The 26658-nt window shown below is 47.0% G+C and overlaps 1 protein-coding gene across 3 annotated transcripts in view; it reads right to left on the bottom strand.

The window, feature by feature from the left end:
* Positions 1-24599: 24599 nt before the first annotated feature.
* Positions 24600-26658, bottom strand: part of GOLGA4 (golgin A4) — an 84380-nt gene continuing 82321 nt past the window's right edge. For all 3 annotated transcript variants that reach the window (XM_072940987.1, XM_006200642.4, XM_072940988.1), the window contains one exon: positions 24600-25311. Coding sequence is in view for 1 of the 3 variants with exons in the window: in XM_006200642.4 (XP_006200704.2) it covers positions 25288-25311 (24 nt within the window). In the remaining 2 variants the exon portion in view is untranslated. The remainder of the gene's footprint in view (positions 25312-26658) is intronic.

Below are 26658 nucleotides of genomic sequence, written 5' to 3'. Positions count from 1 at the left end.
GAAAACCACTCTGTGGGAAGGACACAGACAGCCCAGGTTGATTTTGCTTTTTCTGTCTGTGCCTGTGAGCATCCAGCCTTCCCCAGCCACAATTCACCCAACACCTAAATACAGGCTTCTCCTCAGACCAGTAAGAGAAGGGAGATTGAGTGGAGGCCTCTCATGCCCTTGGCTGCCCCGAGTCAGCTGCCATCAAGGCTGGCTCCCTGGGCTCGGCCCCCATTCCAACAGCCCCCACCTGCCCACCTTTCCTTGCCCTCTTCCAACACACCTCCCACCTCTAGAAGCCCTGCCCTCCACATGCACAGGACCAACAGCAGACATCATCTGCAACCGGAGGTGACATAGTGAAAGGAAAGAATATGTTGGGAGCTGGGCCATTGGGCCACTTGGGTTCAAATCTCAGCTCTGCCCTTGACCAGTCAGGGAGCATTCAGCATTTTCCGACCTCCCTGAGGCTCCGCGTCCTCATCCTTAAAACAATGTATTGTCATGGCTATTTACAGTCTACTGGCTGTCCAGTATCATGAAAGCCCTTCTTAAGTCCACCCACTCCAAGTAAAAGCTCCTTGTCCCAGCCTCCCTTGCAGCTGGGGTCCAGGCATGTGACTAGTTTCCTCCAATCAGAGAGGGCCATGCCACACTTGGCTCAGGAGCCAGAACCAGGAAGAAGTGCTTCGGTGTGGAAATCCATCCTGACGAGAGTGAGGGCTCGGCCACCCAGAGAGGTGGCAGTGACAAGAGGCCGTGCCACAGCGGCGGCAGCACTGGCCTCACCGCTGTGAGTTGGGGTCCTCCAAGCCTGCTTTCCAGACTTTCCTGAAGATTCTACAATGACCTAGTATCTTCAAAAAATTCCTCTCCTGCTTAAACTAACCAAAGGGATTCCATTGCTTTTAAAACACCAAATGTAACAAAGAAGATGTACTTTGAACCCAGAACATCCATGCAGGGAGCAGAGGCCCCGAGACACCAACAGTCACATTTAGGAGACGGAGCTGAGGGAAGAAGGGCAGACAGCGCAGGCAAGACTCATTTCTTGTTAAAGATAAAAGATGATGTTGATATAAGTCCAAGCTCCAGGTCTTTCCCAAAAGAGTTTCACTGATCCAGGAGTCAGCAACCTGGGGATCTCAGCTCCAACACTTATTGGTAGCACAAAGGCAAACAGACAAACAAAACAAGTTCCTTAACATCTCTGAGATTCAGTCTCCCCATCTATAAAATGGGGATGACAGTAGCACCCATTCGTGGAATTCTTGGCTAGATTCACACGTGACGAGAATGACCTCTGGCCCATAGAAGGCCTCAACCAACATCGGCGGCAGTAACAGAAGAAGCCGCCGTTGCTGCTGTTGTCTGCCAACGTGGAAGGAGAGCTGCGTCCCAGGCCCCCGCACAGCTAAGCGCTTGAGCCGCGTGAACAAGGCGTGCCCTCCAGAGAGCAATCTAGCGAGCGAAGCTGACGACAAACCAGTTAATAACAGCATGACAGGGGCTGGGATCAGGGAGACGGCTGGGAGAGAGGCTTTAGGAGCACAGAGCAGGGTGGTTGATGGGGAGGAGGGGAGGCCCTGATAACTCCCCTGAACAGCAGCTCAACTGAGGCCTGAATGTTAAGAGTTGACCAGTGGCCGAGGGATGCAGCGCAGGCGAGAAAGGAGGACAGTGGAGATGGTCCTTGGAGAAAGACAGGAGGTCACGGGAGGGTTTTTAAAATGCAGGAGAGACGGAGGCAAGCTTAAACAACCCAGGGAAATAGGGTGGGGAGGAGTGAAGAAAACAAACACCAAAAAGTTGGAGGGAGGCTGTTTAGCAGCCGTGGATGAAGCGTGCGGGAAACACGCGATGCAGCTACAGCAGGAACAGGATGTGCTCTTGGCAAGTGTCCAGTTAGTTTAGAAACATGGAAATTGGGGCCCAGAACACAGGCTCAAGATTACCCCTGGAGATGGGCCAGTGGTAGAATCAGAAGTGGATTGGGGGCTGTCGGGTGCGATGTGTTTATGCGGAAGGAGGACAATTAACACGGACTCACAACGAGGGTTTAAGATGAAGACTCACTGAGCACAAGAACCAGACTGGGAGGTGAGTCCCAGTGCTGCCCAGAGACTCAGTGTGGGAGGGAAGGGGAGGGTCCAGGAAGGTGGGATCAGGACAGTCATCTCCCAAACCTGGCGACACTTACGCATTTATCATGGGAAATGGAATTTGACATCAAAATACTCTGACCTGTATTTACTGAGCACTTATTATGTGCCAAGTGTTTTGGTTACCAATTGCTGCGTAACAAACTGGCCCAGAACTCAGTGGCTTAAAAGAGTCATCTTATTCTATCTCACACTTTTGTGGGTCGGGAATTTGGGCAGGGTTTGGCTGAACAACTCTTCAATTCTGTTTCACGGGGCATCACCTGAGGTTCTCAGTGGTACTCAGCTGACAGCTGCGCTTGCCTGTAGGGTACAAGTCTGCCTCAGTGAATCACGTCTGGTACTTTAGTGGGATGACTGAAGGCTGGGCTGGGCTGGGGCTGTCAACTGTAGCACAGACACATGGTGTCTCCAGCATGGGGAGACACGTCTAGATTTTCATTTCTAAAAATGGTCATGCCTTCCCCTCTGCTAGTGGGCCCAGTAAACTTTCCCCAATGAGATGCCAACATCAAAGTCACAAACCAAACTGCCATGACAACATTTGGCAAATGTGGTCTGTACTGGTGGCCCTTCAGATACTGAGATGCAAATATTACCCACAGGTTCCATTCAGGTTGGACAGCCAAGCTTCAGTTACAGCCTCTCCTCCCATCACAGGTCTCTAGAAATGAGACAAAATGTGCTTTTGTTTCATAATAATGTTGGAAAATTGAAGGGGTTTCCTTTTAGATAAGAAATCTTTAGGGGGAGGGTATAGCTCAAGTGATAAGAGTGCTAAGAGTGCATCCTTAGCAAGCACAAGGTCCTGGGTTCAATCCCCAGTACCTCCTCTAACATAAACAAACCAAATACTTCTCCCAAAAAACTGGAAAAAAAATAGAAAGAAATCATTAAAATTCCTAAACAATGGAAAGTAGTCTAATCAGATATTCAAAGGAATCTTATACTTAGGCACAACTGGGAAAGGACGCTTCCATAGAAGCCGAGGTTGGGCGGTGTTCCAATGATGCTCAAAGCCTGAAGGTACCAGAGAGCAGGAATGGAGCAGCTCAGAGCACCTGAGGAACGTGCTGGGGCACCAAAGTAGGAGTGGTCAGTTCAGCGCAGCTGGTCCCCACTGCCTGGGGGCTAGGGAGCAGCAGTAGAGGCGTCTGCCTCCTCTGCACAGGAGCAGGGGTATGAGTCTCTGTGTCTTTAGACAAGGGGCCTGGCCCACCAGGAGGAAGTTCTTGCCCCCAAGAAAGCGCCCGCTGGTGGCTCTGTGTCTGACTCTCCCTTCTCATCCCAGAACTGGGCACAGCACACAAAGACCAGCCAACGGGGGTTCTCAACCCAGCAGCCGTGCAAGAAAGACATCACCCTCTTACCAAGCGTGACACTTAACACCGAGGAAACAGAGCTCACAAACTGAGCTGAACCAAGTAACTGCTATTCTCAGGGAGATACAAGGTTATTGTGTCGTAAACATGACGAATGATTTTTATTTTAAGCATTTGATAACCGAAAAAAATTCAGTATATAGACTGGATTGTAGAAAAGGTGGCACATCTGAGTTGTAAAATCAAGCCAAAGGATTCTTACAGACTGTACCTAAGATTTTTAAAATAAAAGTTAAGAAATGTGGACTATGAATTGGACACACCAGAGCTAAAAACGTCTTTTCTTCAAAAGACATTGTTAGGAGAATGAAAATACAAGCCCAGACTTGGAGAAAATCTTTGTAAAGCAGGTATCTATTGAAAAGACTTGTAGCCAATTAGTATAAAGAATGCTCACAACTCAGTGACAAGAAATAACTCAATTAAAAATATGCAAAAATTCTTAACACACACTTAACTGAAGGCGGCCTATCAGTGGTAAAGAAGCACATGAAAACAATACTCAATACTAATAGTCATTAGGGAAATGCAGACTAAAAGCATAAGACAATTTGATCTCACAATCTACCTATGAGAATGGCAAAAGCTTAGAAGACGGACCAAACCAAGTGCAGGTCAGGAGGAACTGCAGCTCTCACACACGGCTGGTGGGAATGTAAACTGATGCAACTGCTCTGAAAAACAGCTTAACATTTTCTTGAAAAGTTAAATACAAACCTACCCCATGAGCTAGCCCTTCCACTCTTTGGTATTTATCCAAGCGACGAGAACGTTTATGTCACAGAAAGACTAGACCACAAATGTTCATAACAACTCTATTTGTAACAGGTCCCAACTGGAAGCAACCTCAACGTCCACCTACAGATGAGCAGGCAAACAAACCGTGGCAGATGCAGATGACAGAATGCTCCTCGGTCACACAAAGGAACAAGCGTGTAATAACGCATGAATCTCAAAAGGTTACACTGAGTGGAAGAAGACAGGCAAAATAGAATACATACTGCATGATTCCATTTATAGAAAACTCAGGAAAATATCACTCATTTATGGTGACAGAAAGCAGAGCAGTGGCTGTCTGAGACCAAGGGTGGGAGGGACAGGAGGGAGGAATTACAAAGGGGCACGAGGAAGCTTTTGGAAGTAATGGATATGTTCACTGTCTTGACTGCAGTGAGCGTTTCACACATACAGACCCAGGTCAAAAGTTACAGATCATGGGAGTAGGGTATAGCTCAGTGGTCAAGCACATGCTTAGCATGCACGAGGTCCTGGGTTCAATCCCCAGTACCTCCATTGAACAAAACAAAACAAAACAAAAAAAGAAAGAAAAGAAAAATTTGTCAAGTTGTATGGCTTCAATATATATAGCTTACCATTTATCAATTATACCTCAACAAGGTTGTTACCATGTAATTATCATGTATTTCTATAAATTTGAGAGACAGTATATATATGACCCCTTTCCCCCCCACTCAGCTATCACCCAAGTTTGCAGAACCATGGCATATGCAATGAAACAGACCTAGGACTGATCCTGGCTCTGCTGTCTCACTGGCTGTGTGCCCTTCAGTAAGGGAGTCACACTTTCAGAACCTCAGCTTCCTCATCTGTAAAATGGAGCCATGGTCAGGACAAAAGTAGTGACTGTCAAATCCCCACCACCTAGTATGGTCTTAAAAGACTTTAGTCCACTAATCACTCCAGAAATCAAACCAGCAATACTGATGTTTTCCCCAACTGCATTCACTTCATTTTGAACTAAAAAGTCCCAGCATTCAGTCATTCTGAGTCCAGAGGTCCAAGGGGAAAGACATTGAAATGCTTAGCACACTGCCTTGCAGGCCCATCTGCTCTGCATTAGCTGGTTTTCCTCTGTTTATTATTCCTGGTGTTAAATCTCCTCCAATTCTTGTGTGAAAAGTTGGGACGCACAATAACCTCTTTATCACATTTTCAAAATCTGGGCCTGTTCTGGAAAGTTTACACCTTTTTCTTGTTGCTGTTGTTTTCATGTGGATTCAGATTTCTGAAAAAGGCTCTTGGAGCACTTCACTGGAAACGTTTATGTGTAAGCTGGATGCAGACAAATATCATCAAAGAATGAAAATGAGATGTCAGAGGAATTAGAGCCACATCACGTGGCCTCTGTGTTGGTCTCCAGCTGTGGTTTTACAAGGAGGACCCGAGGCTGAAGCTGGCGGTCAGGAGCCTGGGGCTGATCCACTCTCTACCTCAGCCTCTCTCCTTTGGGGGTAGAAACCGAATAATACCAAAAAGAGAAACAGAAACACACTGATGTTCGGGTCTAGAATAAAAAGCAAACATAGCTCTATAAAAGTAAATATACTGTAATAACAATATTGGTAACCATTCCCTGAGTATTATCTGTGTGCCATTTTAAACCTCACAACAAGCCTGTGACGTAGAAATAGAATCGGTGAGGACTCTCCAGTCACAAGTGATAGAAAATTCGCCTCAAACTGACTCACAATATAAAGGCATTTTTATTGGGGTATGTCAATTAAAAATCCAGATTTAGTTCTGGCTTTAAGTGAGATTTGATTCAGCAACACCAAAAGATATCCCCCAAGATTCAGATTTTTCTCCCTCTCCTCTCTGCCTTATTGGCTTTCTCTTTGAGCTTCATACAGTCAACCCAGAAGTTCCAAGGTTTCCCATGGTGGTAAAATGGCTGCAGCTATGCCAGCCCTCACATCCTTCTACTACATCACTCAAAGAAAGAGAGAAGAAGCCCTGGAATTCATTCTCTCACTAATCCCAAATGAGTCATGTATCCATCCCTAAGCAGAATACTGCAGTGGGAGAGGGTGGGTGAGATGAGTAAAAGAGATCATCTTTGGGATGAGGTGTGGCCCATCCCCAGGAACTAGTGATGGGAACAATAAATACCGACAAAAGCCCAGGCTGAGAAATTGGGAGAGATGGTTTCTCAAGGGAAAATAGGGATGAGGTTGATCAGAAAAGGGAAACTGGATGCTGGGGACACACTTAGCAAATGTCCACCCTAATATTCATGTATTCATTACAAAATATACAGTTTAGGGACTGGTACTACATCAGGGAATAAAAAAAAACCAAAAATCCCTACGGCATACGCTATAGACGCTCCCAGCGCACGGCCCCTTGACCCACCTGCCAGCGGGTGGACCGTTCCCGTGCACAGGGCTGTGTGTCTCTGCTTCTCCACCTGAAGACTTTCTCTGGCACGCGGGGAAGCCTGCTCAGCCCACTCACCAGGCTGTCTGCGTGTGCTGGAGGTTTCATGCCCTCAGGGCAACCTGCAGCCAACAAGGGACAGGAGTTGGGGTCTAAGACTCCAGGTCTTCTGTCTCTACGTTGGGAATTTCTGAAACTGGTTTGACAGAGCTTCTCAGAGGATCTCCAGTGTTGACCCCAGCTGCCCACAGCAGCGATGAGCTGATTAACGCATCCCGCATTGGCTTCACTCCCTTCCTTGTCTCTCTTCCCCAATTCCCTCTTTTGCACTCCTCGGGATCACCTCCCCAGTGAATACCTGCACCAGTGCCCCTGTCTCACGGTCTGCTTTCAGTGGAGTCCAAACTCAGAGCATCCCTGCCTCCGTGGGCTTCCATTCTGACGGCAGAGGGAGACCGGCAACCAACAAAATGAATGAGCCAACTATATAAAGTTAGCTGGAGACAGATGTTACGGAGAAGGAAAAAGTAGGGATGGGATAGAGCGCCAGAGTGGGTGTGGGGCTGCTGTTTCACACAGGGGTCCAGGAAGGCCTTGAGGAAGAGGTAACGTGTGAGCAAGACCTGAAGAAGGTCCCTCGGTCAGGTCCAGCTGTGTTCTGCTAAGCTGACAAGTAACCGCCAGGCTATAGTGGCTCAGAGGTTCGTTTCCCGTGGAAACGAGGTGTCCATCGCAGGTCAGCAGGCCACTTAGCTCCATGCCTTCATTTAGCAGCCAGCTAATGAAACAGTGCTGGTTGTTACAGAAGATAAAAATATTCTGAAGGTCTCACACACACAATCAAGTAAATGTTTAGGCCTGAACTTTTCAGTTCTACTTGTAACTCATGTCCAGAACTGGTCATGGGGCCCTACCAACCACAGAGAATGAAGGAAGTACAATTTACCAAGTGTCTGGGAGGCAGCTGACAACACTGCGAGAACCAACTTAATAACACAGTCTAACCTTTCCCGATCACCAAATATTCAGACAAAATATACTCGCCCTCTCCCTCTGGGGAAAATACATCAACCACGGCATCAAAGTCCATCAGAGGATGGTATGTCTCTGCATCAGGCTTGTTACAGTTTCTCTTGATCCAGAGACCTATGAACTAAAAAGATAAATTCTCTGAACCCACCATTCAGTACATAATGTCCTGCTTTCAACAGAAATTACAAAGCATACTAACAGGCCAGATACACAGTCTGAAGAGGGAGACGAAGCATCAGAACCAGACTCAGATGTGGCAGGGATGCTGGAATTACCAGACTAGGAGTTTAAAATAACTGTGATTAATATGCAAAGGACTCTTAACAGAGAAAGTAGACGACAATTACAGATGGGGAATATAAGCAGAATGATGGAAATTCTAAGACATTTTTGTAAAATGCTAGAGATCAAGAATATGAACACAGAAATGAAGAATGCCTTTGATGGGATCATTGAGTAGGCTGGACATGACTGAGGAAAGGCTTGACGATGTGTCAACAGAAACTTCTAAAAGTGAAAATTAAAGAGAAAGAAAGGCTGGAAAAAAACAGAACAGAATAACCAGAACCGTGGGACAAGTACAAAATGTGTAATATATACGTAATGGGGATAGTAGAGGAAGGAGAGAGAAAGAAATAGAAGAAAAGTTTGAAGCAATAATGACTGAGAATTTCCCCCAAATTAATGTCAGACACCAAACCACAGATTCAGGAAGCTCAGAGAACACCAAGCAGGATAAATGCCCCCACCACGGAAAAAAGAGAGAGAGAAACAAGAAAAAAGAAAAAGAAACCAATGTCTAGTCATATTGTACTCAAACTGCAGTTAATCAAAGATAAAGGAATAGACGAATCCACTATCAGACTTGGAGACTTCAACACCCCTCCCTTAGAAATGGATGGATCCAGGGGTGGATATAGCTCAATGGTAAGAATGCGTGCTTAGGATGCATGAGGTCCTGGGTTCAATCCCCAGCACCTCCATTAAAAAAGGAAAAGAAATAGACAGATCCAGCAGGCAGGAAATCGGTAAGGACACAGCTGAACTCCACAGCACCAAGAGGCCACTTCCAGAAGGAGACCCAGAGCTGGCACTGCTCTGGAGCAGTTCTGAAATTCTGAGAAGCAGCTATATGAGGGCCTTCCACCCTGGAGTTCTGCTCCTCGGAAAGGGCCCACAAACACCGTGTCTTGGGCCCTTGGCCCCATGTTGTGGGAGATTCTTCCTTCTCCATCGTCCTCCTTGGCCGCGTCTAAACCGGGCACTGGAAGATCTGCCCTCCCCGGGGGGAGCTGCAGGACACAAACCCTGTGCAACTTCCTAGATCCTCCTGACGGCTTCCTTCACCCATAGTTCCAGGAAGCCATCCTGAAAACGTCCTTCCAAAGCACAAAACAACATATACACAAGGTCGTTAACTGCAGCCCTATTTGTAAGAGCAACTCAACTGGAAACAAGTCAAAATGTTCATCAGTAAGGGTCTGGTTGAAGAAATTACATTTTTACCATGAAATTCTGATGCAGTGGTATAAAGAACGAGGAAGTTCTCTGTGAACTGGCAAGATTTCCAGAATATATTAAGCAAAAAAAGCAAGATGTGGAACAACGCATATAGTATGTCAACTTCTGGGTAAGAAAAAGGGGGAAATAAATATGTGTGCTTATTTTTGCCAAAAACAACACTGAAAAATGGAGGCAGAAACTGTCGGGAGGGGAATGAGACTTCCGCAAGGACGCCCTTTAGGACTGTTTTGACTGTGAACTGCATAAATGTTTAACATATTCAAAAGTAAAGTTAAATCAGAAAGGCCAAAATGCAAACCCCCAAACTGAAGGATTCAGTGACCACTCGGAGTGGAGGGCAAGGAAAGAGGAAAGAGGGTGAGAAACGGGAAAGATGAGGCTTTAAGTGATGGGTGGGGGTGACGCGGGAGGAGCAGGCTTGGGGAGGAAGGGTCAGGATTCAACCCAGGACCTGCAAGTTTCGGATGCAATTAGACATGCAAGTGGAGACTGCTGAACAGGCAGTCGTGGGAGTCTGGGGACCAGGCAGGAGACAGAAGATGAGTGTCACTGGCACACTGGGGGCCGTGAAACGGGATGAGATCACAGAGGGCATGCAGACAAGAAAGAGGAAAGGCCTGGAGCATGAACCTCAGTGCCCTAGATTGTCAGGGTTGGGGATGTGAGGCTGCTCCAAGCCGGTGAGGCTGGAGGAGAAGTGGGGGCCGTGCCCCAGGTTCCAAATGAAGGGAGGGTTGCTCAGAGGACAAAGGGACCACCTGCGAGGGTCAGAGAGATAGACCCAGAGTGACCACTGGCCCCAGCAACAGACCTGGCCGAGAGCAGTCTCCTGGGAGGGGTTTTAAGGGGACTGGAAATCAACACCAAGGATACTGAGTAGAAGCCTCTCTTTTCAAAGCATTCTCTAAAGCAGAGTCGAGAACGGGGCACTACGTGGGCAAGACGCGGAGTCAGAGGTTCACGTTTTAAGGCAGGAACAAGAAAGCCTGGCTGAGTGCTGGAGGGGATGATTCAGCAGGGACAGGGAAACATGCTGGCAAGAGAGGAGGTGTAATTATATAACTTCTAAGCGGAGGGAAATGACACTTCGGGAGGCAGTTAGCGGAGGCTGGGACAGTGACTGGCCAAGGTCGCTGGGCAGGATGTGCCCCCCACCTCCAACCCCACCGTGTCCGCCGTGAGCACCGCAGCCTCTGGCTCTGCCCATACATGGCCACAGGCCTGTGAGCGGCATCAGCCTGCCAGGGACCATCAAAGCGAAATGGCCCCCATTAATCAGCACCGGGATTAGATAGGAAAGACTGCAGCCTGGCCAACAAGCTCCAGCTCAGACAGCTGACCGGAAAAATCGGGAGGCTCTTAAGGCCAAGCATGCCTCTCGGAGCCCCACCAAGCCTGTCCGTGAGCGGTCACGTCGCTCACACACACAGCCGTTCAGTCCAAGGTCAGAGGACGGAGGGCCGCCCGGAACCCACCACCACCGCAGCCAGAGCGGTACACCCGGGACCTCCCCAGGGACGAAGCAGCGTCCCTCCCTCTCTCGCTCACAGCTGTGGGATCTGCCCGCTGGCCAGCTGGGACACAGCGCTTGTAAAAAGGGCCAGTTTTCTTCCTACTTACAGCCACACCTCTCTGCGATGTGACTTTGCACAGCCCTTTATGAAGAAGTGGAGTTTGGGCCCCCAACCCTTGGATCTGGGCTGGCCCAGTGACTTGCTAGGACCAACAGGATGCAGTAGAAGTGATGGCGTGTAGGATGTGAGCCTGGACCTCGAGAAGGTGTGCAGACTCTCCCTGCCCTCTCAGCCCTCTCCTGGGCCCCTGTGAGCAAGGACGAGCTCCCTGCTGGACTCTAGGTGACCATGCTGCAGAGACCAGCCATCCTGGCCCTGGACCAGCTGGTCTCAGCAGACAAGGCGGTTGACTCCAGTTGCAGGGGTGAGCCTGGCTGAGACGGGAAGAACTTCAAAGCTGATTCAGCCCAAAGGGCCACCCTAGAGTCCTAAGCTCAGTAAATGATGCTGTTTTAAGCAGCAAATATTAACTGATACAACCAACTCATGTCCCCAGGTGACGGTGCAGAATTCAGCTGCCACTGTTTTACAACACACCTTTGGTGAAGAATTACTCAAGGACACTATAAACCTCAATTCTTGGCACTGGCACAAGAGAGTGTGGGCTGAGACCAGCCATGGGAATGAAAGGCCAAGTCCTGAGGGAAGGGTCAGCAAGGGTGTGGTGTGCCCAGAGGGGCAGCCCTCTTGTCACACCCTGAATCAGGCCTGTGACCCCACACCTCTGCCCACCGGCCCGACACACATAGGCCTTGAGACAGGAGGTCCCTGCAGCTCACATGACCAGACCGCACGCCCCAGCCTCCCTGGCAGCACAGGTGGTCATTTATTCATCTGTTTCTCTGGGTTTTACTGACCAACTACCAGGTTTCAGGTGAGTTCTGTGTTCTGAGGATGCTCCAGTGAACAGACTACGCCCCTGCCCTTAAGGAGTCACAGTCTGGTGAGAAAAGAGGGTGACAATAATCAATGCCCAGGAAAAAATGTAGTGTGTGTATCACACGGACTTGACAGCTCTGGAAGGACACAGAGCAGGCTGAGGGAGAATTTACCTAGCAGGAGCAGGGACAGTATTCTCTGTAAGATACTCAAAGAAGCCCCCTCTGAAAATGTCAAGTTTGAGCAGGTATCTGACAAAGACAAGGGAAACACAACATCAAGTGTAAGAGCATTTCAGCTGGAGGGAGGAGCAAACGCAAAGGCCTTGAGGTAGGAACCCACCTCAACAAAAAGCAGGGAGGGAGGTCTGGCTGAGGCAGAGGGAGCGAGCAGCCGGATGCTGAGAAGTTACCATGGTGACCATGTAGGGCCCGGCTGATCACTGAAAGAAGGATGGAATCCACCGTGGGGAAGGAGTTAAACAGTGAGGAAAATGGTCTGGCTTCTATTTTAAGATGACTCTAACTGTCTTGTCGAAAAAAGATAGTAGAGGCCAAAGGCAGAAACTAGAGACAGTGGAGGTGGCCACTGTCATAAGTCAGTTAAAAAACGATGATGGTTTAGAATAGAGTCATGTCAGTGGGGGTAGAAAGAAGTAGTTGCAATCCAGACACATTTTGAAAGTAGAGACAGCAGGATTTACTGATGGATTGAAAGGTGCGGCATGAGGAAAGGAGGGGAGTCCAAGGTGGTGGCCACGTTCTGGCTTGAACAATGACGGGGGTGGGCTTCCATTCACCAACAAGCCAAAGACCACAATGGGAACAGGGTTTGAAGGGAAGATTAAGAGCTGAATGACAGATGGGTTAAGTTTGGGATGCTTGCTGGACACCTGTTACGGACTGAATTGTGTCCCCCCATATTCAGATGTTGATACTCTAACTCCCAATGTCACTATATCCAGAGAAAGGACCTTTATTACCTCTTTAAAGGTGAGGTCATGAGGGGCTCTGCTCCAACAGGACTGGTGTCCTTTTAAGAAGAGGAACAGACTCCAGAGAGCTCTCCTTTCCCATACTGCGCAGAGAAAATGCCGTGTGAGGAAAGGCGAGCAGGCGGCCGTCTGCAAGCCAAGGAGAGAGGCCTCGGAAGAAACCAACCCTATCTCAAAAGTCCAAGACTTTCAGCCTCCAGAACTATGAAAAAATAAACTTCTGTTGTTTAAGCCCTCCAGCCCGTGGCATTTTGGTAGGTTGGCCCTAGAAGACTAACACAGCGTCCACGGAGAGAGGGGCAGCTGGAGTGTGGTGGCACTCTCTGGCTGGAAACGCATGCCCAAGAGCTGTCTGTACTTAGATGGTATCTGAAACCATGAGACCGAAAGAGTTCATCTAGGGGATGAACGTGGATAGAGCAGAGAAGGGGTTTCAGCAATGATCTCTGAGGTGCTTTAAAGAGGCTGGGGGATGAGTGTTACCAGTAGAGGAGACGGAGCAAAGAACAGGCAGAGGGATGAGGTGAGAAAAAGAGAGGAACGTCCCAGAAGCCAAGAGGAGGATGGCCAACTAGATCATTCTCGGTTGACAGCGTGAGCATGAGAACCAACCACTCGTTGGATGTGGTTCTTTGGAGACCATTGGTGACCCTGAAAACAGTCATCTCAGTGCAGCTGTAGGGTGGTTCAAAAAAGAAAGAAGGTGAGAACGCCTGGAGACAGCAAGCAGAAGCAACTCTTCCAAGGAGTTCTGCATAAAGAGGAGCAGATAAATGGAGCAGATGTTGAAGAGGAACATGGGGACCCTGTCCACTGGGTCTTGTTTACTAAGATGGGATCCATCGTAGCACGTGCACAGGCTGACAGGAGTGATGCGGAGAGAGGACACCCTGTTAAGTAGGCAAGAAGACACTTTCTAAAGTTTCATCCTTGAGTAGGCAAGTGGGCACGGGCTCAGTGGAAAAGCAGAGGTGTTGACTTTAGGTAAGAAAATTGGGTTCAACCAGTGATGGGGTGGAAAGCAGAGGTATGGGACAGATCAAAGTCAGTCTGCAGAAGCAGAGGGGGAAAGTGAGGTGATTCTCTGATGGCTCTGGTCTGCTCTGTACAGCAGGAAGCACCAACAGAGTGAGGAGGGAGTGAGAGGTGCTGGAGATTTGAAGAGTAATGTGTCCCAGAGAGGCAATGAAAGTGGACACACAGGGAGTACGGTGGGATTGGAAATAGACAATGGGCCCATTTGAAGTTAGTGGTCACAAATCTCAAAGGAGCAGGTGAGCATGGTCCAGTGGGTTTCTCTAGCGTCTTCCAGCTGTCAGGGTGTAGGTGGGTGGAAATTGGATGGAAGCAAGATAAGGGTTTCAGCAGGTGAGTTTAATGAAGGGGAGACGGGTGTGGAAGTTGAAGACGTATGACCACAAGGCTGGGTCATGGAATGGAAGCTGGCTGAGGAGAGGAGTGGGGAATGAGACAGGGATGAGGGTGGGGAAAGGACAGGGTGGGATGGATGGCTCTTAGGTTGGTTCTTTAGTTTTGAAGAATTCCGGAGTTGTGCTAACAGAGGGATGTGGTTGGTTGGGGAATGGGAGGTGTGGAAATGACGTCATGGAGGGCACAGATGGCAAGAGATGCAGAGCTCAAAGCTATTAGGGAGAGGGGAGGACAGCTGTCCGGGAGCCACAAGAGGAACAAGGTGGACCTTCAGTCCAGTGGTCCAAGGGGCAGGGGAAAAACACCCCTCCCCCCACCCCACCCCCACCCAATACCAGCTGCAGGGGGAGCAGAGTCCCAGGAGAAGAGTAAGGGTTTCACTTAAATCAAGAAAGCAAAAGGAGGGGGAAGGGTATAGCTCAGTGGTAGAGCAGGTGCTTAGCATGTATGAGGTCCCGGGTTCAATGCCTAGTACCTCCATCAAAAAAATAAACAAACCTAATTACCTCTCCCCCCAAATAAAGAACGAAAAAACAAGAAAAAAATTTTAATAAAAATTAAAAAAAAAAAAAAGCAAAAGGAGACTTCAGAGCAGAGATGGAGGATACTGGGGACTTCGCTAACCATTTAGCATGAATTTGAGAGGGCCCAGTGGAAGGTCTGGGAATCACTACGTCCAGGGTTGAGATCCTGCCTTCCAGGTTACTAGCCTGCAGCTTTGGGGCACTTCCCCATGTCCTGGGTGACTCGATTTCCTCACCCATGGCTGTTATGAATAAGGCGTGTGCAGGCCGGGCACAAAGTGAGCCAGCCAGGGCCAGTTTGTTTCCACTCTGTTGTCCTGACACCTGAGGTTTCAAACACAGCTTCTGATGATCAAGCCTGTTTCAGTGACCATCTTACCTCTCTGTCTCCTGTGTGCTCTCTCTCCTCTCCCTCCCCACCCCAGCTCCGGTTAAGCAATCCTAACACATTCCATTATCTCCAAGAAAAGAACCCACTGGATATTACCCATTACGAGACCACAAGGCACCTGACACTTTCTGATCCTTGAGCATTTTCTTGTTTAAGCTTCTATCCTTGTCACGGGTCACTAAAACCCAGTTTCAACTTTGAAAACAATTAAAGGTGAGCCTTGCTGAGTAAAAGAGGACCACAATGCCTACACCCCGAGGAGGGCTTAGCCAAGCCAGTGTGTCCAGAGTTCCTCCTCCTCCTTCTCCAGAGTCTTCCCTCTTAAAGGGGAGGTATGAGCTCTCGGGGGGCCCTGAGCCAAATCTAGTATTAGGGTATATAAAGGAGGAGAAGGCAAATACTCTTGTAAGGGCAGAAAGAAGGAGAGGAGGAGGGCGAAGAGGCAGAGGGAAGCAGGGAGAGAGAGGATCAAAGGGAGAGCCACCAGCCCAGCCCACTTCCAAGGGACACAGAAGTGGCTCTTTCTTTCAGGGACACACCTGGCAAACAAATCTAGACAAACTCAAAGGGAAACTCATTCCAGCCACGAGGGCAATCCACCCTGTCCTTCAAGGACTGTCAGACACAGGAAACCCCAATAAACATAAAGAAAAACTTTCACAAACAGAGTAAGTAGCCCCAGAGAAAATACAGCAGTAGTATAAAGGCAAAAAAAAAAAAAAGTTTTAAAATTCTAATTAGTATCTCCAGAGAGATTTAAGAGAAGCTTTCATGAGACTATTTCAGTTTAAAAAATTAATATTGAATTTATTAACATCACAAATGTAGCACCGTATTTAAGTTCAGCTTTTCAATTTCATTCTAATTACAAATCTACCAAATTTTAAGCAATTATTTTCAGGAGGTTTTTATAACTTCGTTAAGTTCCTTTTGTATTTGAATTTGCTACATTAATAAATTTATCACACTTGATTTCCTTTATTTCCTGTATTCACCTGACTCCAAAACCCTTCCGAGTACTTAAGGACTTCCTCATCTAATCAAAGTTGATAAATCCAACCAATACAACTTATAAGTGACATGTATCTGAAGTTATCTTAAATATGCCAATATTGTTATAAACATAATAAAGTTTCAGTTTAAAAATCCCCAATCTAAATCAATTCAATTGAAATGAATCATAATGAAGACTAATCATTTAACGTGCCAACTACCTTCAAAATATAAATAACCCCAAAACGTCAGCACCACAGATTTTTCTCATGTCAACATTTACATTCAATTCAGAATTCAAAGTCATCCCAGAGAACGGTCCTGTCCTTCTAAACAATTTTTGGCAAAGCCTGAGTCTTGACTTAAGCTCTGGGAGCCTTGGTTTTCCCACCTAAGTTTGGGGGTGCCCGACAAGGGGAAGATCTCAGTGTCCAGCCTGTGTGAGCAGGTGTTCAGCTGCTGCAGGGGACATGGTGGGCTGTGGCTCCTTCCAGGCCTGAGTCCTGCTCCTCTGAGAGCCCAGGGCTTCTGACCCTCAGGCCCAGCCCCCCCGCCCCATATTAGGCCTCTCCCAGGGCTGATCACTGGGGAAGACACCTGTATTCTCAAACCCACCAATCTGGAGGACCCGGTGCCTCTACACTTTCCCCTGCTGCAGATTTGTCCCCTCTCCGGGCTGGGCCCCTAGACTGGCCAGAGGCCTCCCACTGCCTTCCCTGGCCCTGGCTGCAGCTCCCTCCTCACTGCCAGTTTGGACCTAGGAATAATTAACTGTACTGTATGAAAGAACAGTCGGGGCCAGAGGAGACATATCAGAATCAGAAGGAAAGCCCAGGATAGAGAAAAGAGAATAGAAACAATCAAGCCATCGGGGACAGCCCCGGGGCTCAGACTAACAGAATCTCTGCAGTGCAAGCCTTGGCATCTGTATTTTAAAAGCTCCTTGGGCCATTCTGGTTTTAAGAATGTTTTAACTTGGGACCTAAATTCGGCACCAAGCTTCCAGGTGGCCAAAGTGAAAAGCCTTTCGATGGCATTATCGTTTTCAAGCAAAAACCTCGTGTAGAACCTCAGTAGGTAACAAATAACAGTGAAGCAGCTCTAAGTGAAGAGGAGGCGCAGAGACGCATGGTTTTGTCCTGCCCCTGCCCCTCAGGGTCCCCTGAAGGGACCCCTTTCGGGGAAACTTACAGTCGCGGTGTGATAGGTTTGAGGTCGTGTGTGAACTCAACTGACTGGTGGCGGCTGTGGCGTACTGGGTTGAGAACTATTTGGATGTTTGCTCCTGCGTCTTACCTTCGTTACCATCCGGGGTCCTGGGACTCCTTCATCAGCAGAAACCGGTTCAGAAGCCAGACGAGGAAGCGAGGTTTTACTGGGACTCGAGCCGCAGCACAAAAGAGTGAAAACAAGTTAACAAGTGCTCCTGCTCAGGAGGCCGGGCTGACTCCTTAAATGGGGTGAAGGTAGGGGCGGGCTGCTGGGGCTGGCGGCAGGCGGAGTGGCTGAGGTGGTCATCCCGCCCCCTTGGTGCGCAGGGATTGCGCTTGCGCTGTTCCCTGCTTTTGCTCCCCACCCCTCAGAAATGGCACTTGGTTTGTAGCCTTTTTGTAACATTGTTCGTAACTTGCTCCAACTGCGCATGTGTGCCGTTTTTAGTCCCTTATGGCTTCTTTGTATTTTGTTGCTGGGAGACATTTACCTGGGTGCTAATGCAAGCACTCCTGTAGAAGGTCCAGGTCCAGACTATCTCGCCTTCACCATAAGAACATGACTAGCCAGCTTTCTGGAAGGATAAAAGAATGACAGGCAGCTGAGCCAAGTTCCCCCAAGTTTTCTCCCTGGGCAAAAGCCCAGTTTCAGATATTCACCTGAATCACCACCCACCCCCCAACCCCGGCAGCAGAGCCTGGGGGTGAGCCCACTCATGAAACCCCCTATGAGATGCTGGGGAAATTCAGGGGGTGGAGGTGAGGCTGGGGCTGGCCCTGCTTCTCGGCCATCAGCCACAGTCTATAAACCGGGGGAGAGGAGAGGCATGTGCTCTTCAAAGGCACAGACCAGAACCTTCTTCCCTTTAGGTCCTTCTCCAATCACTCTGTTGGCTTGGCTGCAGGGACTCATACCTTCAGCTGGACAAGGGACAGATGTCCCATCTTGAGAGTGAAACCCACAAGTGGATCCCAGTAAGAGCTGAGTGGTGGGCCCAGGGGCCTGGTGTTTGGTCTAAATTCTTACTTGAGAAGCTGTTTAGACTGTGGACCTTGGTGACAAAAATCAGCTGGATGTAACTTCATTGTCCTGAGCCCAGAGAGCAAGCAACGGGGTGCATGTGGCTCCAATAAACAAACTTGACTTCAGACAGCCCCCAGCCACAAGAGGCCCAGATGCCTCTGCACTGCATGGGGCTAGGGCAATGGAACTGCACATGCGTTCCCTTTCTCAGAGGCCACCCTGGCAAAAGCTGCTGTCGCAGGATTCCTGGAAGCAAAACTGGCCCTGAACTTTCAAGGAATGGGAGAAAACTCTCTGAGCTGAGAACATCTAAGACTATCTTGAAGTTCTGTCTTGTTCCAGCTGAGGATGAAATCTAAGAAACCGGTGAGGACTATCTGGCCTTTACCACTCGGCCTTGCCTGCAACACACCTTCCTCGCACCCACTCTCACATGGTTTCCACATGCACTCACTGCTCCTGATCTCTGTGCTTCTGAGGTCCTTCTGCCCTGGAGGCACCCCCAGACTCACGAGCTCCCTCCTCCTCCTCTGCAGACTCAGGTCAGGTAGGTGTTCCTCTCTTTGCTCCCACAGCCCCTGTATTTTCCCTGAGGACCTGTATTAAAGTCCTGTCCAGGCTGTTTTTTATTCGTGTGTCTGCTGCCACTGCCTCTCAGGGATACTTCTTCTCATGTCCCGGGGTCCTTCCAGAATGTCATCAGTGGGTGACTCTGGGGACGTCCAGCAAGCGGCCTGGAGGGCGAGGCATCCCTGCAGGGCTGCATCTTGCTTGCTAGTGCTGGGCTTCCGTGGGGAACACCCCAGAGCACCGTACATGTCCCTTCACTCCCTTGGGGTTCCTGCCTGGCTGTGTTCCTGCATCACTCAGGCAGCCGGAATCTGAACCTCATGCACTCATCATGCACAGGCTCAGCCTTGGATCGCTCGAGGGCAAGGCTTCTCCTCCTCCATCTCCTGGGCAAGTCCAGCTCTGCTTTCCCAGGTCAGAGAGCAGAGTTCTTCTACTTCTGATGTAATAAGCAGGCAGTCTCCAGTGGCTCCCGGGTTTACGCAGGAAGTTCAGGTCTAAGTACCCACCTCACAGGGGTCTGAAACCTTGCAGCAGACACAGCTGCTGTCTGGAGTCCTTACACATCCACCCAGCCTCCCCTCTGATCCAGCCATGGTGGGGGTGGACGATTCTGTGTGCATTTAGGTTCATTTTCTATCTAAGCGTACAGGCCAGTGCCAGGAATCAGTTCATGTCCTCCCCAGGAGCCTCCCAGGCCTGTGATGGGGCAGGATACAGGGACCAGGTCCGACCACACAGCTTGATTCCCAGGTCATCTGGGGTCAGGCCCAGGGCGTGGTTGCGAGTGATAATCAGGGGCCCCTGGTTAGTCTTGAGATAACAGAGTCAAGGCTCAGGACAGAAGGGCAAGTGCGAGACTGAGCAGAGTCAACATAAGAGGAAAGGTTATACCCGTGGCTGCGGCTGCAGATGTGGGTAAGGCTGGCACAGGCAGAGACAAGGTGAGGGTGCTGTTCTCACTGAATACTGGGATTCCTGAGCAACTGGTCACCTTGAAGACTTGGGAAAGAGGTGGCAAGGCCCTGACTATCCCAGGAGGTGGTCACTTCCAGGACGAATAGACCCTCTGATGGCAATGCTGGTTTGCAGGCCCAAGAACTCCTGAGTCTTCGACAGACACAGAGCCAAGGTTAAAAGAGGGCTTGCCCTGCACTCCACTCCAGGCCAGCGCCCAGAGAGGTCTCCGCCCGTCTCTTCCGAGTCTCCCTCTGCGCCCACTTGCAGCAGCAATGGGGCACGTGTTTTGGCTCAGGCTGTTCTCTTCACGGTCTTTCTGCCATCGGCGGGGGTTCGTTCCAGGCAGTGGTGACCACAGTCATTAGCATCTTGCCTGTTTTTGTGGACAGAGCATGACTTCAGTTCTGCTCAACTTGTACCTTTACCTGGTGCTCTTGCAGGCTAACAGTTGATAATTTGAGTCTCCTAAGCTATTAACAAGAGACTGGCAACAGCCAATGTTTTTTCAGCTCTTACATGTTTCAGACACCATCCTAAGCATTTTATAAGTATGACTTTGATCTACAACCACCCTTAGACGCAGATGCTATTATTATTCCCATTTTATAGATGAGGAAACTGAGACTTACAGGTTAGATTCCTTGCCCAGTGAGTAAATAGCCAAGCCAGGACTCGAACCCTGGCAGCCTGGCCCCAGAGCATGCAATGTTGCTTCCCCAAGACATCAGGGAAACTTAAGCTTTTTAAAGGACAGACTCTCCCTGGGCTTAAACTAATCTTCAAATCCCAACCTGGCTCAATCCCAAAGGAAATACATATCTAGGAAAATAGGAATGAAAACAGGGAAGGGATTCTTTCCAGCTGTACTCATTTCCACTGCTGGGTTCCAATCAGCTGTGGGGTGTGTTACAAGTAACTGGTTCCTTAAAATATTAATATATGTAACTAATTGACTTATAAAAGTCCAGATTCTGCCCATAATGGTGTTCCCCTTGCTCCCCCACACTCCCATATGCCTTCTCAAGAGAGAAAGAGGTCTTTAAACATTTTCATAGTCTTAACATTTTTTTTTAATTGCAGAGAAAGTACTGGTACATTTTATCTTCTTTCTTAATTTACTCGTTCATCCATCATTCATTTATTCAACACATGCTTACTGAGTGCTTAACTCCAAATTCTAGGTCATGAGGATATAACAGTGGACAAGACAGATAATGTTCCTGGCCTCCTGGTTTTCATTCTAGTACAAAGAAAACAACAGTTTTTACTGAGGGCAGGCAATACTCGATACCATGAAAAAAACTAGAGAAGGATGAGGAAATAGAAATTGGATGGAGGTGACCAGGGAAGACCAGTTATTATCACTACTGTGAACTAACAGTATATCCCTCTAGTTTATACATGCATACATTTATTAAAAGTATGTGTATCTGTAACAGTATGTAGAATTCCTTAAATCAATAATATACATAATGAATACACACGTGAACACAGAAGTACGATCACACGGTATAGGAGACCTGCTTCTGGGAGGACGGAGTAGACATACGTCTCCCTGCTCCTCCCACTAAGTACAACTGAAAATCCTGGACACTGCAGATAAAACAAATGTAAGACTTCACAGTGGTGGAGGTGGAGAGGAGGAGGCAGACTGGCTAGGGAGCCTCGGACCTGAGGAAAGACATGCTGTGAGCTCCCGAGGTTCTTCTCTGCCTTGCATATGGCAGCCTAGGAGCTGAAGAAACTGGAGATGCTGAATGCTCCAGCAAAGGACTAGGGAAGGGGCAGCCTGGCAAGACAGAAAGCTTTTAGACAACCACCCCTCTACTCCAGCCAAACACACACACAAAATAAATAAATAAAACAAAAAAAACCTCCAGCAAAAAACAATGTGACTCTCCCTCCCACCACTGCCAGCAAATGCCCAGGGGGAGCCTCGACCTCTGACATCCGCCAGGCGGTAAGAAGGCACCCAAACTCACGCCAGGGTGATGTCAGAGCAGGCTGAGCAGCAGCAGGGACTCTCATCCCTGGTGGGTGGCAATGAGACCACCCCATCCCACTCGTCCCCATGGTGTCAGTGGGGCCAGATGGGAAGCCTGGACTTCCACCCCACCAGCAGCAACCAGGTCCCCTCCGCCTTCCTGCTGTGGTGGGAGAAGAGGAGGAGACCTAGAGAAGACTCGACTTTCACTACTACCCAGAGGTAAAGAGGTCACCCTGCCATGGTGTCAGCAGAGGCCTAGTGGGGCACTGTAACTCTGCACCCCCACCCAGCAGTGATGAGGAGACCCTCCCCACCTTCGGCGTCAGTGAAGGCCTAGTAGAGAATCTGGACTTCCATCCCATCCTTTAGCTGACAAAGATTTTAAAGCAGCCACCATACATATGCTTCAATGAGCCATTATAAACATGCTTGAAACAAATGAGAAAACAGAGCCTCAGCAAAGAAACAGAAGATCTCTGCAAAGAAATGGAAGCTATAAAGACCGGAGTGGGTGGGAGTTTTAGAAGTGAAAAGTATAATGACTGAAATTAAAAACCCAATGGATGGGTTCAATAGCAGAATGGAGAAAACTTAGGAAAGTCAGTGAAGTTGAAAATAGAACAATAGAAATTACTCAATCTGAAGAAGAGAGAAAACAGGATGGGAAAAAAAAAAACAGAACAGAGCCTTAGGGACTTGTGGGACTGTAACAAAGGACTGAACATGTCACTGGAGTCCAGGGAGAGGAGGGAAAGGGAAGGGCTGAGAAAATACTCAGAGAAATAATGGCTTGAAAACTTCCCAAATTTGGCAAGTCATAAACTTGTGGATTCAAGAAGCTGGGCAAACCCTAACCAGGATAAACCTAAAGAAATCCACACCAAGACACACCATAGTCAAACTTGTAAAAAGTAAAGACAATCATATTATCCTGTAACTTTTTTTTTTTGCACAATGTATTAGTTTTCACTAGGTTATACTACAGTAACAAATGATCCTCTAATAATAACTATTTATTTCTCCCTCTTGTCACACGTGTAGTCAGCCCATCTTCATTATCCCAGGGCCCAAGCTAAGTGAGAATCCGTATCTTAACCTCATGGCAGAGATAAAAGAGCAATGGCTGAACTACGCAAGGGCTCTTAAAACTGCTGTTCACATGTGCCAGAGGTCATGTCCACTCAAAACTCATTGACTAAAGTTACACAGGTAAACTCAATGTTGGTGGAGAAATGGACTCCACCCTCTCTAATAGTGGGAACCGCAAAGTCAGATAACGAAGTATGTGGATGCATAATCCAAACACACGGAGGGAGAGAACTGGAAACAATAACCCAGTCTACCACAGTCTGCTCACTGGGCCATAAATACTCATTTCCTTCCTAGTTGCCTGGAAAAGACATTCATCCCAAAGACTTCCCAAAAGTCTTACCCAATCCATAGCATCAGACGTTATGCCCAGGATCTCACGATCCACACTGAATCCTGAGCTAAATTTTCCTGGAAACCTGTGAATGAAAAAGACAAATTATCTGTCCTACCCACCCACAACCTACAGCAGTAGAAGAGAAAGAGGGACAGACAGGGAAACATATTAGACATTCCCCCTTTGAAAGGGGAGAGCAGCCTTAACCTGGGTGTGAGGTAATCAAGGGGCAACCTTCCTGAAGCAGGGGACTAAGCAGTTGGAAAAGTATGAGAGAGATACCCATCCATCCATACCTGTAGTTGAGCACATTTAATCTGAGTAAAATTTTAAAGGGCTGTATCGTTTACTAAGTGTCATACGTTCACGTTTGGTGTATGGACACCCCTAGAAAGAACAACAAAACCCGACTAAAGAGGATCCCAAATTAAGGCCCAAGGAAACTGTTATTACTGCAGAAACAATGGCCTGGGGATGGAAGGAATGCCACTGCTGCCTTGCCCACACCCCCACCTACACCCCTCAGAGAGGATGCTTCAGGCATCGTTACTACAATTCGTCTCTGACGCTGCACATCTGGGTGAAGCCCAGTTCGGAAATGTAGTGTTCTAAGCATGTACTGACTCCGAATGTTCATCCTTGAGTCCTGTCCTCAGAATGTTGGCGGAAAGGTGCCAGACAAAGCTGGCGCACAGTAACCTGAAGCGTGCCTGTGTTTGGCAAACCAAAGGCTGTTGAGGGAAAGACAGGTTGGTCCCAGTTTGTTCTTTCAAATATGGACAGTACGATCGTCATGGAGGACTGAAGGGAAGTGAAGAATTACACACAACCTAAATGATTAACAGTAGAGAAAACAGGGTTAAATGAGGGCATATCGAGGATAAAATATTATGCAGCAATTAAAAATAATTTCATAGGAATTTTAATAGGCCTCAGTATAAACAAATATACATGCGTGTGCACATACACACACATATCCATTCACACATTAGAAAAATACTCCATGATTAAAAGCACTGAAGTAATAATCATGGTGAGCTCTCGGTGGGGGATTCTGTATCATTTTCTCTTTTAGTTCCCATATCCTGGTGTCCAGAAATGTCTAAGTTTCAACAGAATCAAAGTCTGATCTACTCCCGAGACAAGAGGCATCCCCAAACTGGCAGAATCCTAAAACACACAGCATGAAGCGTTTCCTGTTTCCATCTTTCTTCTAACTTGGTCATGCTCATTTTGAACATAAAAAAATCCTTCTAACGGCTGAGCATTCAGCTCTCTTGACAAACAGCTCCTCATTGTTTTCACCCAGAAGAACATAAATTCTTAACTTTTGAATAGATTTCAACCTAAGAAAAAACACAATAAGCAAATTTTATATAGTAAATAAACTTTATTTATCTGTTCTTCCGAGATGACACTGCCAACAGTCACAGATATCCGTACAATACAATTATGTATTGACTATTTACAATTTACAGTAGTATTTTTTCCTCTGAAAAATATAAGTACAAAAGCTAAGTAAACAATGAGGTACTGCCATTTGGATTTATCGTTAAGTCATAGCTTAAAGAACTAGTCTTTAGCAAATATTCAACAAATCAATCTGGATAAAACCGTCAATTAAATGCTCTAATTTATCAGAAAAAAATCCACTACATTTCACCTCAAAATGTATTGCACAAGTCTTTTTAAGAAAAAAAAAACACCCTAAAAATAAATAGGAAAGGCAAGCAGTTCTTTAAAAACAGGGACAAAAAGAATGGAAGAAAAGAACCTTAAGTGAGCCCATAAATCAGATTAAGTTATTCAAAATATCTCTTAAACACAAAACTCTTCCCAACAAAAAAACTGAAGGAAAAAGAAGGAAAAAAAAAAAACTACCACCATTTCACCACTGATACAATCTCTTTTAAAGGCAGCCTGCAATCATTCTGTGGGCCAAGGTCAGGTTTCTCTTGGTCTTTTGGCTACATGTGGGGCCTGAATAACAGCTTCGTTCTCTAAGAACAGCAAATGTGCAGTTTTCTGGGCTTGCCCCACACCAATCTTCCCATTCCTTCAGGATGAAGATCGGAGCCATGACTAGAAAAGAAAAAGGAAAAGAAGATAAAGAGAGAAAGGGAAAAAACAAAAACAAAACTTTTGAAGGTAACTTTTTGGGAGATTTGTTTTTTCAAGTTAAAATAAAATTATATCAAAAGTATATTCTCTGGTCTTAGGACTAAAGCAGAAATGTTCTAAATATTAAGTCTTAAAGGACTCTTCTAAAAATTACTGTTCTTGGGAAGATCTGACTTGTAATCAGCAATCCTATAAAGCAGTATTTTTAATTGAAATCTGTAACTACAACCTTTCACCAGGTACTGAATGCTAACAGGTCATAATGAGAAAAAGCCAGGAGTAAACGTGCTGACATGTCAGAATCTCACAAGGATGCAGCCTGGATTCAAGGGCAGAAGAGGTTCTTCCCTTTTCCCTAAAGTGTTGCTTTTTCTACGTATTGCAGTCCTCCCAGGATGCTACGCTTGGCAGCAAAGGACAACAGCATTTTGGTGTGAAAAAGTCATGCCTCATCTGAAATTAATGAACAATTTTAGAAAATTTAAAATACTCTGAGACATGATGCCAAACCTTCCTAATAAGGTCTCTCAGTTTAAGCTGCTAAAAGCTAGTAGTATGAGGTTAAAAATGCATAAAAATAAACTACCAAATAAGATTAAGTAATAGAGATGAACTTTTCATATGCATTTTAGTAAAGAGAAAAAGTTTTAAAATCTTAACTTGTACATGGATAATGTAATCCACTACTGATGATGTACTTCCAATAGTTTATTATTTACAAACTCGCTCAATATCATGCTAGTCTTAGAAACCTAGAGAAGAAAAAGATCTCTATGATATGTAAATCCCTTTGTCAGTTATTATTTTGAAACCTTAGCTTGTGCTGTTGCGGGAGAAGAAATTCATGCATGAGTCAGCAACGCTGCACAATGTCAATGTCACAAGAGACAAAAAACAGGCGGGGAGAAGTCTTCTAGTTTAAAAGAGACTAGAAGAACATGACAACAAAATGCAACATGCAATCTCTGAATAGATCCTGGACTTTAAAAAAGTATGAAAAACGTTATTTGGAAAGCTGGGGAAATGTGAATATTCACTATTTATTAGATAACAGTATTGTGTTAATATGAAATTTCCTGAGAGTGTTAACTGTTTTGTGAATATGTAGGAAAATGCCCTTGCTCTTAAATATACTTGTTGAAATATTTAGTTTATGTTTGCAAGCAACTGTCTAGTGTCATAGAAGGAAACACTGTGTATGGAGAGAAAGCAAGAGTGAGAGCAACGGAGAAAATCTGGCAAAATGCTAATAACTGGTGAATATAGGTGAACAGTATATGGGTGTTCATGGTACTATTTTTACCAATC

Source organism: Vicugna pacos, chromosome 17 (genome assembly GCF_048564905.1).
Source record: "Vicugna pacos chromosome 17, VicPac4, whole genome shotgun sequence".
NCBI lineage: Eukaryota > Metazoa > Chordata > Mammalia > Artiodactyla > Camelidae > Vicugna > Vicugna pacos.
The sequence above is the reverse complement of the archived record's forward strand: the minus strand, read 5'-3'. Positions and strand labels throughout refer to the sequence as shown.